A 12,753-nucleotide genomic window follows, 5' to 3' on the forward strand; every position below is an offset into this window, starting at 1 on the left:
CCACGGCTGTATCCTACCAAGTACAGGGGTTGAAGAGGTGATCTGCCTGGATTTAGTAGGTGGCGATTTGCATGTCAACTGAGCAAAACAAACTTCATTATGCCGGGCCCTTTTAGGACTTCTCATCCATGTTCCGAAATTTGAGATTTGACAGTTAACATTCTTGATCTTGGAAATAGTAGATGAGAATCTCAACTCAAGGTCTCACTTGTTCATTTATACATTTCTGTACATCAAAGGCCTGTCAGAGCACAGCTGCAACCATGTCAAAGTAAATGTATGTATGTATTTGTAACCTGGGTGTCTCAAGGTCTGTTTATCAAGAATATACACATATACATGTAAAGAATATACATTATGAACCAGATTTGATGAAGTTTTGCCCCCTATAAACCTCATCAGCAAACAGTCGCCCCTATGTATTCTCTGAGAATAGTTTGGTCGAGATGTTGGTCACACCAGGGCACTTTGGGGAATCCTGTCAGTGTCCCTGTTGGTCCTCTGACCCCATCTTGGCCCCGTGTCGTGCTAATAGCCCGACCAGCGACCATGGTGACACACAGGTTGGGTTACCTGGAGAATCTCACACACTGGACAGCTCCTGTGGTACTGAACTAGAGGGCTCCTGCGGCTTGATCTGCAATTCTTGTTTCTGATTGGATAAAAGCTGCACAGTGGACTCCTCAGACCGCCACTGATTGGTCGTTTGACCTGCCAGTCAAGCGGATTTCCTTCGCGACAGACTCAACACCGGGGAGCAGCTGCAACAGAACCGGTGCGCTCAATGTCACCCGGCACCCGAGAAGATGATTTTTACAGAGAAATCGGTAAAGCTCATCGACACGGCTCCATGAAGGTATTTATCAAGGTAAGATTCACAAATCTTTGCGGTCTTTTGGTTCTGATAGGATTATAATAGGAAATGCGCTGGCTCATAGGGAATGGCCTGCTGCGAGGAGGTGTTAACTGGACGCAGATAGACAAATCAGTTAAGGGATGCACCCCATGATTTAATTACTCGAAAGTTTATTTGTGTGTGGAAAGCTTGCACGTTTGCGAGAATAAACGTATAAAGTCTAACACATCACAATTACAAGATATTATATCCCGGTTGGCGAGCAGCTTCTCTTAAATGTATATATTAAGGTGGTATATAGCTCATATCATATAACATGAGGGTAAAAATCCATTTTTTTTTACAATGTCACCAGCTATTTTCTTATATTGTCGTCTCATTTCGTAATGACGGTGGCCGTTTTAATTCAACGCATCACTCCTGAAAGGGATCAGTGCCTCACCTGGCAGTTACGCACGCACATGCACTGTTCATCAGCTTTGGGGATCCATCATGATTTACTGATTAACCCCCTGTTTTGAGCAAGCAGGCTAGATAATGCCAGGGAACGGATAGAAGGAGTTAGGCTCCAACACCTGTTGCACACTTTACCTGTCTTTATACAGCATCCATCATAACCTAGTTTTTGTCTGCAGGACAATTTGACTGATTGGAAAGCAGCCTTTAGTGAACATCTATCTAACCTGGGGGTAATAGATCACTTCTGTACTTTTAGAGGTTAAGACTTACACAGATACAAATTATAAAATGTGCGTGTCAGAGAAAAGCTATTTATTTGTTGAGTCATTCCAAAAACTTGTCTGAGGCTATTAGGAACAGAGAGTAAACAGCCTGAAACTGTTTAGTGATGATATAAAATGTGTTGACTTTGATTTATTTGCATCGTATGTGTTCTGTGTTTGCTGAAAGAGAGAGAGAGAGGAGATTCATTTGAATGACTCAGCCGGACAGATTTAGATGACAAAATGACCCTACATTACATGTCTTGTCAAACTGAGCCACCAGGATGCCACATGCTGTGTCTTTAACTACATGATGCATGTGTTTTTGGCATACTTCAAGAAGTTCCTATTTCCTAATTGAAAAAATAAGCAGATAATCAATCTTTACCTTATAAAAGTAATATTTTCAAATCTATCTCAATCTTTCTATTCAGAATAGGCCTGGATTAGAAACTGAATACATTTCCATATTTTTCAGTGTCAGTGTTTACTTCCGCCTGAATTAAATTTTCTCTTGTTTTTTATTCTTTTGATGGTCAATCAGTTAGAGCAGATGAAACATTGTGCTCCATGTGTTCTTTCTTTGATGAAAACCCTCTTTGAAGTGCTGAACATGCCAAACTCAGATGGCTCTTTATTGCGGGAAGAAATAAATGACCAAATAGATTCTGATTTGAGCCACCAAATGCAGGATTCACAGTGTCTACAGCATTGTTATGTTATTGTGCTCCCTGTAAACAGTGTCATGGTAACTTTGATAAGGCCTCAGAGACATCTAAAGCTCTCTTTGTCTTTCGCTCTCTGCAAGAGCTGTACGGTACTTTTTATGCATTGTTAGGCATGGGTTATAACAGTGTCTGCACACACAGCTGCATTAGGTTAGCAATGATGAATGAGAATGAGTCTTTTCACATACAAAGAAGAAAGTAAAGCAAAATATATATAAAATCCGTGCAGAAAGAGTAGTATGATGCCCTGCTCATGTAGATATGCTGCTGCTCAGTGGATATATGCATTGTTTGTTGTAATGAAAAAATACAATATGTATACTTAAATGCAATATCTTATACGTATTCTGATACTTTACTACTTATACTTTGGTGATGTTCTATGATCTTGTGTGTAGTGAAACTACTTTGTAGAGATAACAGAGGCCAGCAGCACCTGTCTGTTGAAAGGACAATGACGGAATGTGTGTGTTTGTGTAGACATAGGAAAAGAAGGCTAACTGCACTGTCCGCTGAGAAGTACGATAGCGAACTGTGTGTCTAAAGATAACACACAGTTCACAGGAGGAGGCCGGCTGTATCTTTCTGCTGAGGGTATAATAGTGGACTGTTCAGAGCATGACTTTGTACTTTACCTAAGATAGCAGCTCTCTGTATCTGTATTGTATAGTATAGTTTTGTACTGGGCTTGCAAATGTGATATTAAACCCAGAAGGACATTCTGTGGTTTGTGAGTCTTTTATTACAGAAACTGCCACCACATGTGTTTATCATCAATTTCACTTGATGCTGCAAAGGCAGGTCTGAATTATTTCAGAGTGCTTTGTACGTTTGTGTGTCGGGGGGGATGGGATTTAGAGGTCAGTCTGTCTTTTTGGAAATGAGAAATATTTGCCCCATAGATTCCAGAGGGGTCTGCCTCTCCGTTCCTAGGGCCCGCAGTCTTCATTGTCGCAGCTCTTTCACTGCTGAGCTCTTTATTCTCGTCAGCCGTACGTCTCAAATAACACACTTTGGAGCTTTGTGTGGAGAGAGCTCACTGTCGGCGTGCACGCGCTTTTGTGTATGTATTTACGTGAGTGTGCTTGTGCATGTGTCTGTCTGAGAAAGTGTGTGAATGTGTGTGCGTTGGGGCGAGTGTTGCCTTTGTGTCTGAATGCATAACAGCAGTGAAAAAGAGAGAATGGGATACAAGCACAGGCGGAATGAGGGAATGGACACGATGGGAGGCAGGGAGAAAAAAAACAGTTAAACAAGACAAAACAGAGAGGAGGGACTCTTTTACAGATAGATGTTTCAAAGCTGGAAAGAAGCAACTCCTCTCTCCTCTCTCCTCTTACCTCGTCTAAGTAAACGCACAAACAGGCGTCTAGATGGAAAGAGTGACTAATTCTTGATCCACAGCTGCTGTGGATGGGCACTCATGTTTTCTGTTGTTGGAGTGTGTGAAGAGGCTGCTGATGCTAGCAGTGTGTTCAGCAGCAGAGTGCATCAGGCAAATCCTCCTCCTTCCCTTAAGGGATCAAACAAGTGATCGGATGTCTGGTGAGTTCTTGGATAAGCTGCTTGTGTTTACTGATGAAGGGCTGGCTGTTTGCACAATTATACGTGTTTCTGATAAACAGCGTATTCAAGTGCATGTGTTATTCATCTGTGTTATTCCAACTTGAAACGACAAAGTGGACTATTCAGATTGCTTTCACAGAAGTTATTCTGTCTATAATATAATCATGTTACTGTAGACAAAAGTGATAAGTTGCAGTGTTTCTTTAATGAATATGTCTTTGGAATAGAGTAAAATCTTAAAAAAAGAACATTTGGTTCAGGATGTTTTCCACACTCCGCTATTGAGAAATGTTATTCATTTAAAGGTTGCACCTGTGCTGTTGGCTTGGAGAGTGATGTGATACACAATATGGTTGTATTTTTTGGCATCAAAATCAGCAGCATTAGCCCAGTGATGGAGATTACACTCTCTGAGTCAGTGCATCTTCTAATGCACTAAGAATGGTTGATGCAACTTTTAACAACCAAACTTCAACTTTCGAACACCACTTCAATATACTCTTGGCTATACTCTCTTAAAGTTTTGAAGCTTTAAAACAGACACATATTGCTTACTTTGTCTGACCAACAGCCAATATATATATATATAAAAATATTAGAAACAATGAACTTCTGCAAATCAGTACGACTAAATGATTCAAGTTACTTTACTAGTCAATTTATTAGACAGGTATGAGCCAGATAGTGTATTTATAAAGTTTACAATTCTTCCACTGATTTTGTGTGTGTGCTGGTGTGTGTATGAATCCATCAGTCTGCAGGCACACATAATTAACATGGGTACTCTCAGGCTCAATGCAGCACCGTATAACCGCAAACGTGGCACTGTGTGCTCTCTTTCTTGACACTCAGTGCCAGTCGATGCCTTATCCTCAGCCTGAAAAAAAGACAAACAAACACACCCAGTCAGTGTCCATCACCAAGCAACCAAGTAGATCTGTTATTCAGTGGAAGCAAAGCCCAAAGCAATATGGGTAACTATACTCATCTCCAGGCTCCACTTGAAGTAATTATCAATAGATCCAGTCAGTAACTTAAAATCATTGATTCACTGTGTTCAAAATAAGTTATTTGACACTGCAGTGGCTCTGTTACAAGACAGATTATCGGAAATCTAAATTCCTGATGGTTATCTTGTCCCAGAGCTCCTCTTGCTCTCCTCTCATTATTAATGTGTTTTTCTCATGCATGGTTGTCCTTTAGTCTTTTTATTTGCACACATAAAAGACTGATATTCAGGGCTTGTTGCTTTGTGCTGTAAAGTGGAGGCCTCTCCTCTCTCAGCAAGTCCTTTTAGGTTTCCTGAGATCAATGCTGAGATAATTATGGCAGACTGGCAGGAAGGTGTTTGAAGGCTGGGAGACTGTAGTCCTGACAAAAGAGAATTGCTTTGATTTTCTTGCAAGGCTTTAACATAGAGTCATTCATCTTAATATAGAGATGAATGAGAGAATTTCTACTCCTGCCATACACACTGCATGCAACATCATGTCCTCTTGTGAACATCATAAATAAAAGACCATTTATAATAATTAGATTACATTTTGTTGCACAACACAAATTTGTGTAATACTGAAGGAAAATTGATTTTCCTGTTTTTGTTGATGGGACATTAGTTCAATAGCCAACAGTTTAAACAATGACTGTGGCAACACTCATGTAGTTTAAGTACTTGGCAGGACGTACAGCAGGTAAAGTATTTATGTATGATATAGTATATTAAATTCAGGTGTCAGGTTGATCGTGGAACAATCAACTTAAGCTGGTTGAAAGTATCATGTGTGCACGCTATTACTCTGTTGAACACCACTACTAAGAGATAATGGAGAATCAGTTTACCTAATATTAATTAGATCAGAGATTAGATTAAATTAGATCAATTTAGATCAATTTACAGTATAATTTTGAAACAACTTAACCCGTAGCAAAAAAAAAGTTGCCACATTTCTTCTATTGCTGTATATGGTGGTGATAAAGATAATATGAGTTATTAAACATTGTAATTTGTTTCTTCTATTGAATTGAATTGTTAGTAGAGGACATACGTATATCTGTTAAATCAGGGTTCACTTTCACCTCAGATTCACCCTTTCTCTCTTCCCTGTCAGGGGACATTGTTAGAGCTTTGTTCCTTGAGTGGCATGCAATTATCACCTACTTACAAACTTTTACACCAACGCACACGCACAAACACACACACACACATCACACACACACATCACACATGAGTACACCTTGCTCTTATTCTGCATTTGAAATGAACTAGATTAGTCATCCTGGTTTTTCAGGATGTTAAAGTATAGTATCTTCTTGGTAGAAAGTGATGAGGTTCTTGTTTATTCTGGCTGTCAAGGCAACCTCAGCATGCACTGCCATTGGAGCAGGTCTCAAGCACTAAATTAAATAAGGATTACAATGCACACTAACAGACACACATGCAGATACTGAGGCACACTTGTATGGATATATGCACATGAATGCTTTCACATGGAGGGCTGTAAAGTAAGATTTCAGTGCTTTTGCACAGATGCCTGTTCATTTAAAAATGCCAAAATGGTGAATTAGTGCAGGAAGTAAGTAACCACTTAAGCTGTTAAATATAGGAATTAGAAAACAAAAGGAAAAGAACGTGGGCACAAAAATGAAAATAAATGACATTTATTTTTGCTTTATTTCAGGTTGTCTCACTCGCTGTGCCCTGACACTATCATCTGTTCAACCTCTTTCCTCCAACCCCCTTCATCCAGCTCCTCTTCCCTCCTCCTCAACCTGTGGTCTATTTATACCTTGGAGACTCAAAAGAGCCCTTTAAAACTGCGCAGACCTCATCAGTAAGTGACAACAGTGAGCATGAATCCGATAACATATGATCTATCTCATCTCCAGCCTCCTCACCTCCTCTAAGGAAAAGTAAGGCTTCAACCATTGTTGATTCTTGAAATGGAACCAGATTATGACTGATTCACATTCATATCGAAGATTCACATGACATATTGCCCCTGATGATCCATTGTGGCAAGACCAGTTCTGAGCTGCAGCAGGTTTTTGAAGATCTGGAGGCAGCATATGCTTTGGTCCATGGACTGGCGGTTCTTGGAAAGACTGGTGGTTGAAATACAGGAAAACACTCATTTTAGAACATTTATTTATTGACTGAGTTTTCTGAGCAGATATGAAATTTGGATAAGGACACTGAAAATTCTAAAAAATGGCTCATATATCTGAAGGTAAGTCACAGTTTTTGTCTTTTATGAATGTGCTTTATGTTTTTACATTGACTCTATTGGCGAGAGTGTGACAATTAATTTTATTCATTTTCTGCATTTATGAGTGGATCATCATAATACATCATAAATTTTTTTATCATTACAGTATGTGTGCTATGTTTGTGTGTTCTGTATGTGGCTAATACTGAAGCTGTTGTCTACACATTATAAAAACGGGAGGTAATTCTTTGTTAATTCTTAGTTAATAAAAGTCTCACAACACCAATGTGCTGTTAATCTGATATGATTAGATCAGAAAAATAAGACATAATATTATTATGGGCTTGAAGTTTTTGATATGTTGTAGTTCTTGTCGATTTTGTAGTTCTTCTTGTTGTCTTGCAAAGCAGTTAGGTATATATATATAATTTGACTGATCAAATTTTACATATCATTATAAAGACTTTAAGTTTAAATTAGGTATATTTTAAAAGGCAATGGTATACATTTCATATAGGGACAAGGCTCATCATTATGCATTAGAGCAATCCATAATTTTCACAGTTTGCTGTGAAGAAATATGCAACAAAAATTACCCACAGAAAAAATGATTTTGCTTTTTTTTCCGCTGTTGTGCAGTCTGCCACTCCCAGCCACAAGCTAAGCCCACTTCACCCTGGGTGTCCCTTGCAGGATGACTGCTGTCTGCCCCTCGGAGAGCAGCCCAGATGGGGCTGAAGCAGGGGCCCGGACAGCAGGCTCGAGGGGGTCGGGGGCAGCAGGCACCGCTGGGAGCGACTCAGTTTCTGGGGCTGACACCGGGGAGTCTAATGGAGAATCTGTCGGAGGTTCTGTGGGAGGCACAGCTGGAGTTACCGGTGGCCAGAGGTACAGTCGCTGGAGCCGCCAGGACAGCTCAGACATCAACACAGATGATGAGGGAGCCACCATCCGCCGCCTCACTCCATTGGAAAGACTGAACCTGGATATGTGCCAGGATGATCGGTAAGGATCAAGAGGGCTTTTCTGCATGGCTGTAAGTTATTTTAGGGTACCTATTTGGTGCATTTTAAGGTGTTTTATTGAGATTTTTATTATGGCAGCTCCACTGTATGTGGTAGAGCAAAAAACATTTTGTGTTACATATTCTGTCATGTCATTTGATGGCAGGGTGGTCCGTGAGCTAACAGTGGGCAGGAGAATCGGCTTTTACAAAATTCGAGGAGAGATCGGCTGTGGAAATTTCTCCCATGTCAAGCTAGGAATTCATGCGCTCACCAAAGGTAAGACACTGCAGAACACAAATTAAATGCAACTGTACTTACAGGAGTACAGGAGCAAATTAAAACATCAACTGAACATAAAAGTCATACAGAGTACAAGATATCACTGATAGAAGCTGGAACATTTTAAAGGAATATCCATTGAATCTCTCATTCTCTCTCTGTTCTGACTTTCTATTAGACTTAAGTGATAATTTGGTTGATGAGCTGTTTTCATCAATGGGCTGCAACACTAGCAAGTGTGTCCTTATGTAGCAATTCACTAACAAGGCGATGTGGACCTGAACAGGAGGCTGATTCAACCACAAAGAGACAGACTGTCTGCTGCCCTTGAACAGATGGATTGATTAGAGATCTCCAGTTTCCTTAGCGACGGCTAAAATTGCTGCATGCTTCATCAAAGACTAAAGAGAGAGAGGAGAATGAGTCTGTGTGTGTGTGTGTGTGTGTGTGTGTGCATGCTCCGTCTGCAGGGTTATACGTGTTGGACTGTATTTCTGTGTGTACCATGCTGTGCACTGTACTGTGTGTGCACATGCAATAAGAATGTGTGTGTGTGCACGTGTAGGTGGTATCATTTAGACCTCCAAAAACAATATGAGCTGCAATGCATTTTGAATGCCCCTATTGAAAGCTATGTCACAGCTGACGGGGAGCCAAATGCCAAGCTGAATAATGCATACTGATTCACAATTAGATATCTCAACACCATTTTGCCACTTAAGAACTTTTCTGTATTCAGTTACCTGAGGTCTATTTTAATCCTCTGTATGAATCATTTAAATGAATACAGTCGAGATATCAGTTGTTTGAATTTGATATATGTGAATTTGATCTTTATTGGCCCTTAAAATAATATAAGTGTTACATTTTCCTCCAAGACCCTTTTAGAGGTGGTAAATTTAATTTGATTTTAAGACAGTGTAGCTAATCCAGCACCGTGTGTTCGTGACATATTTAATCTTCACTCTGACTTCACCTCGCAAATCCTCTCAGACCCGAAGTCCTTGCAGTATTACAGGAAAGGAGCAATTTTCCTGCACTTACAAAAGCAAATTTCTTCTTAAGATAGAGCTAAAAGTGAGAATTGACCCCCTGGGAGAATATAATCAAGAAAATTGGTTTCTGAGGACAGCTAATCCTCCATCAAATTATCTAGAGCAGAGCATCAGGCCTGGTTACTGCAAGGGGAATTCTGTGTTTGTTAGCTTGAACCAGGCTTACATTTTCTTTATTCTTCTAGGTACATAAGATTTCTAATGCATGATTTATCAGAAATATGGGGTTATTTTAATGATGAAGCACCTACATAATAATAAAAAAAAGAGAGTTTGATTTTCTTTTCCCTATCAAATTTGTATTGAAATGCCACTTCTGTCTGTACAACTGATTCCTCTGGATAAATGTGTCTATAATACTGTGTTTCATGTGTCACTGATCATTGACTTCTGTCTTCTCCCTCTCCATCACCAGACAAAGTAGCCATAAAGATCCTAGACAAAACCAAGCTGGATCAGAAGACCCAGAGGCTGCTGTCCAGAGAAATTTCTAGCATGGAGAAACTTCACCATCCCAACATCATACGCCTCTATGAGGTTTAACTCATACACTCACACATACACTCAAACATATTGATTTATATTATGTATGACCTTTATCCAATCCCAAGAGGCTGTCTCAATGATCACTATACTGCGTCTTAGCATTCACCCGTGTTATCCTTCGTCTCCCTCTTTAGGTGGTGGAGACGTTGTCACGGTTACACCTGGTGATGGAGTACGCAGGCGGAGGGGAGCTCTACACCAAGATAACTACAGAAGGGAAACTTTCTGACACTGATGGCAAGATTGTCTTCGCTCAGATCCTCTCTGCTGTTAAGCACATGGTCAGCACATATAAGTTTACATTGAAGTGGTATGTGTAAGTGAAACAAAAGAAAAGAAAACATCAATCTAAAGACAACCTGTGTCAGATTTAAGTACAATCTTAATAGTCAAATAACCATTAAGATGACAACCTGTACCGACTGCTATAAATGGAATATATTATCACCTGTAGTCATAGTTAGTCTTACTTCATATAATCATGAAGATGATACTTAAATAATTCAGTTTCTCATTGTTCTACAGCATGAAAACAATATCATTCACCGTGACCTGAAGGCAGAAAATGTCTTCTACACCAGCAGCTCTTGTGTCAAGGTGGGTGACTTTGGCTTCAGCACGTTGAGTCGCCGCGATGAGACACTCAACACATTCTGTGGCTCCCCACCTTACGCTGCTCCTGAGCTCTTTCGGGATGAGCATTACATTGGCATCTTTGTGGACATCTGGGCCCTGGGGGTGATGCTGTTCTTTATGGTGACAGGCACCATGCCATTCAGGGCAGACACTGTAGCCAAACTGAAGCGATGCATCCTGGAGGGGGCCTACATTCTGCCCTCCTGGGTGCCAGAAGTGTGCCAGAGGCTGATCAGGGGCATCCTCCAGCCTATACCATCTGATCGCTGCACAGTGGAGCAGATGATGGGCTGCGAGTGGCTGCTCCCTGTGGAATTCCCACGGGCCATGGAGCCCTTTAAACTGGACCCATCCCACCTAGCAGAGAGTGATCCATCTGAGCTGGACACAGAAGAGATGGAGGTAAAAGCAGCACTGGAGACACTAGGAATTACCTCTGAACACATCCTTAACAACCAGGGGAAGGATTGCAGGAGCTCAATCACAGGGGTCTATAGGATCCTGCTGCACCGTGCCCACAAGAGACGGGCTGTAGAGAGCATGCCTGTGGTCACACCGGTAGTCAGACCAACTACGAGTAAAAAGGAACGTCTAAAGGTGTACCGTAGTTTACGGCACACATCCAAACTCTGTGTGATTCTGTGACAAAATGCTCTGCTTTGCTCTGGAAATAATAGACTTTATAGTCTGGGATGAGATTGCATGGATTTCATTAGAAATAAAAAAGTGCTTTCCAGTCCAGCAGTATGAATTGAAATCATGGTATGTAACCCCACTTGGTTCCTGAAATCTGGGATTTCTTATTTTAATATCTTTCTTCTAGTAAGTAAAATTAGTCTCTGTGAGAATGGTGCTGCGAGTGAATCATAATCGTCTCCTCTTTTGACAGGGACTCGTAATCCCCATGAGATTTGGAAATGTTATGAAACATAATTTATTTAAGTAAACATAATGATGATTAGTTGGCATATATAATTTTTTATTTGGTTTATGTAGGTCAGGTGACTATAGCTCATACTGACTGTGCTTGGTTGCGCTGTAACACAAATAAACATTATGAAAAGTAGCATTTGTAAAGAAAAGAGTTAGAAAGCTGACATTATGATGAGGAGATAAAATGGTAAAACATGCAGTTAGTGCATGAAATGTGGTGTCTTTAATGTAATGCACTTTTCTTTGATGCCTTAGTTTTCTATCATGTTATGAAACCACACCGACTGTTTTCAGGATACTGCTTAATATTTGTAATTACATGAATAGAGACTTAACATCTTACCTTTTGGGGTGGCTGTGGGGCTCAGGAGGTAGAGTGGGTCGTCCACTAATCAGAAGGTTGGTGGTTTGATCCCCAGCTCCTCCAGTCTGCATGCTGAAGTGTCCTTGGGCAAGGTACCTCAAATTGCTCCCGATGGCTGTGCCATTGGTGTGTGAATGTGTGTGTGTGAATGGGTGAGTGAGCATTAGAAACATTGTAAAGCGCTATATCACACTCATCTGATGAGCAGGTTGGCATCTTGCATGGCAGCCTCTGCCATCAGTGTATGAATGTGTGTGAGTGGGTGAATGTTGGCATGTGTTGCAAAGCGCTTTGAGTGGTCGGTAGACTAGAAAAGTGCTATATAGATGCAGTCCATTTATCATTTACCTTCTTATCTGATGTATCTCTATGAGATGTTCCTATTGTTAGACTGGTTGACCTGCATGACCACACTGTATTTTCCCTGTGGCCTGAAAAAAGTCAATAAATGACATCAAGCAACTAATACCAACATACCAACCACCAAAGTTATCAGTTGCTAATGTGGCAAATCAGTAACTCAAACAATTTTGGTCTGAGTTTCACTAATCAGGCTTTTTTTATCATCTAATGACATGTTCATGCTCATGTGCTGAATAAAATAAATACAAATTTAAAATGAATCAGCCTTTCTTTTTTATTTTAAAAGTCATGATGCTTTGTGTGAATGTGTATATCATATTATTACTTAAAAAACAAAAACAAAAAACAAAAACAAATAAAAAACAGTAAATGCAAATATAGGTGCAGACCATGGTGCAGACACACATTTTGCAAGCAAATTTATTGCATCATATCACTGTATTTTTTCTGTATTAAAACTAGATTAATATGATATATTATGATATACAAATA

At 40.2% G+C, this 12,753-nt stretch overlaps 1 protein-coding gene across 3 annotated transcripts; it reads left to right on the forward strand.

Annotated features, from left to right (window-relative positions):
- Window positions 1–607: 607 nt before the first annotated feature.
- nim1ka (NIM1 serine/threonine protein kinase a) lies at window positions 608–12,610 on the forward strand. 3 transcript variants are annotated; one of them, XM_067612855.1, is made up of 7 exons: window positions 608–868; window positions 6,551–7,099; window positions 7,718–8,083; window positions 8,249–8,361; window positions 9,835–9,956; window positions 10,100–10,246; window positions 10,491–12,610. In XM_067612855.1, exons 3-7 carry the CDS (start codon window positions 7,773–7,775, stop codon window positions 11,244–11,246), a joined length of 1,449 nt encoding a protein of 482 aa, XP_067468956.1. In that variant the 5' UTR covers window positions 608–868; window positions 6,551–7,099; window positions 7,718–7,772; the 3' UTR covers window positions 11,247–12,610. The 3 variants fall into 3 exon arrangements, with proteins under 3 accessions (XP_067468956.1, XP_067468974.1, XP_067468964.1); XM_067612863.1 differs by lacking the exon at window positions 608–868 and adding an exon at window positions 3,394–3,851; XM_067612873.1 differs by having other exon boundaries at window positions 6,551–8,083.
- Window positions 12,611–12,753: the final 143 nt, after the last annotated feature.

The sequence above is a fragment of the Thunnus thynnus genome, chromosome 2, assembly GCF_963924715.1.
Source record: "Thunnus thynnus chromosome 2, fThuThy2.1, whole genome shotgun sequence".
NCBI classification, from domain to species: domain Eukaryota; kingdom Metazoa; phylum Chordata; class Actinopteri; order Scombriformes; family Scombridae; genus Thunnus; species Thunnus thynnus.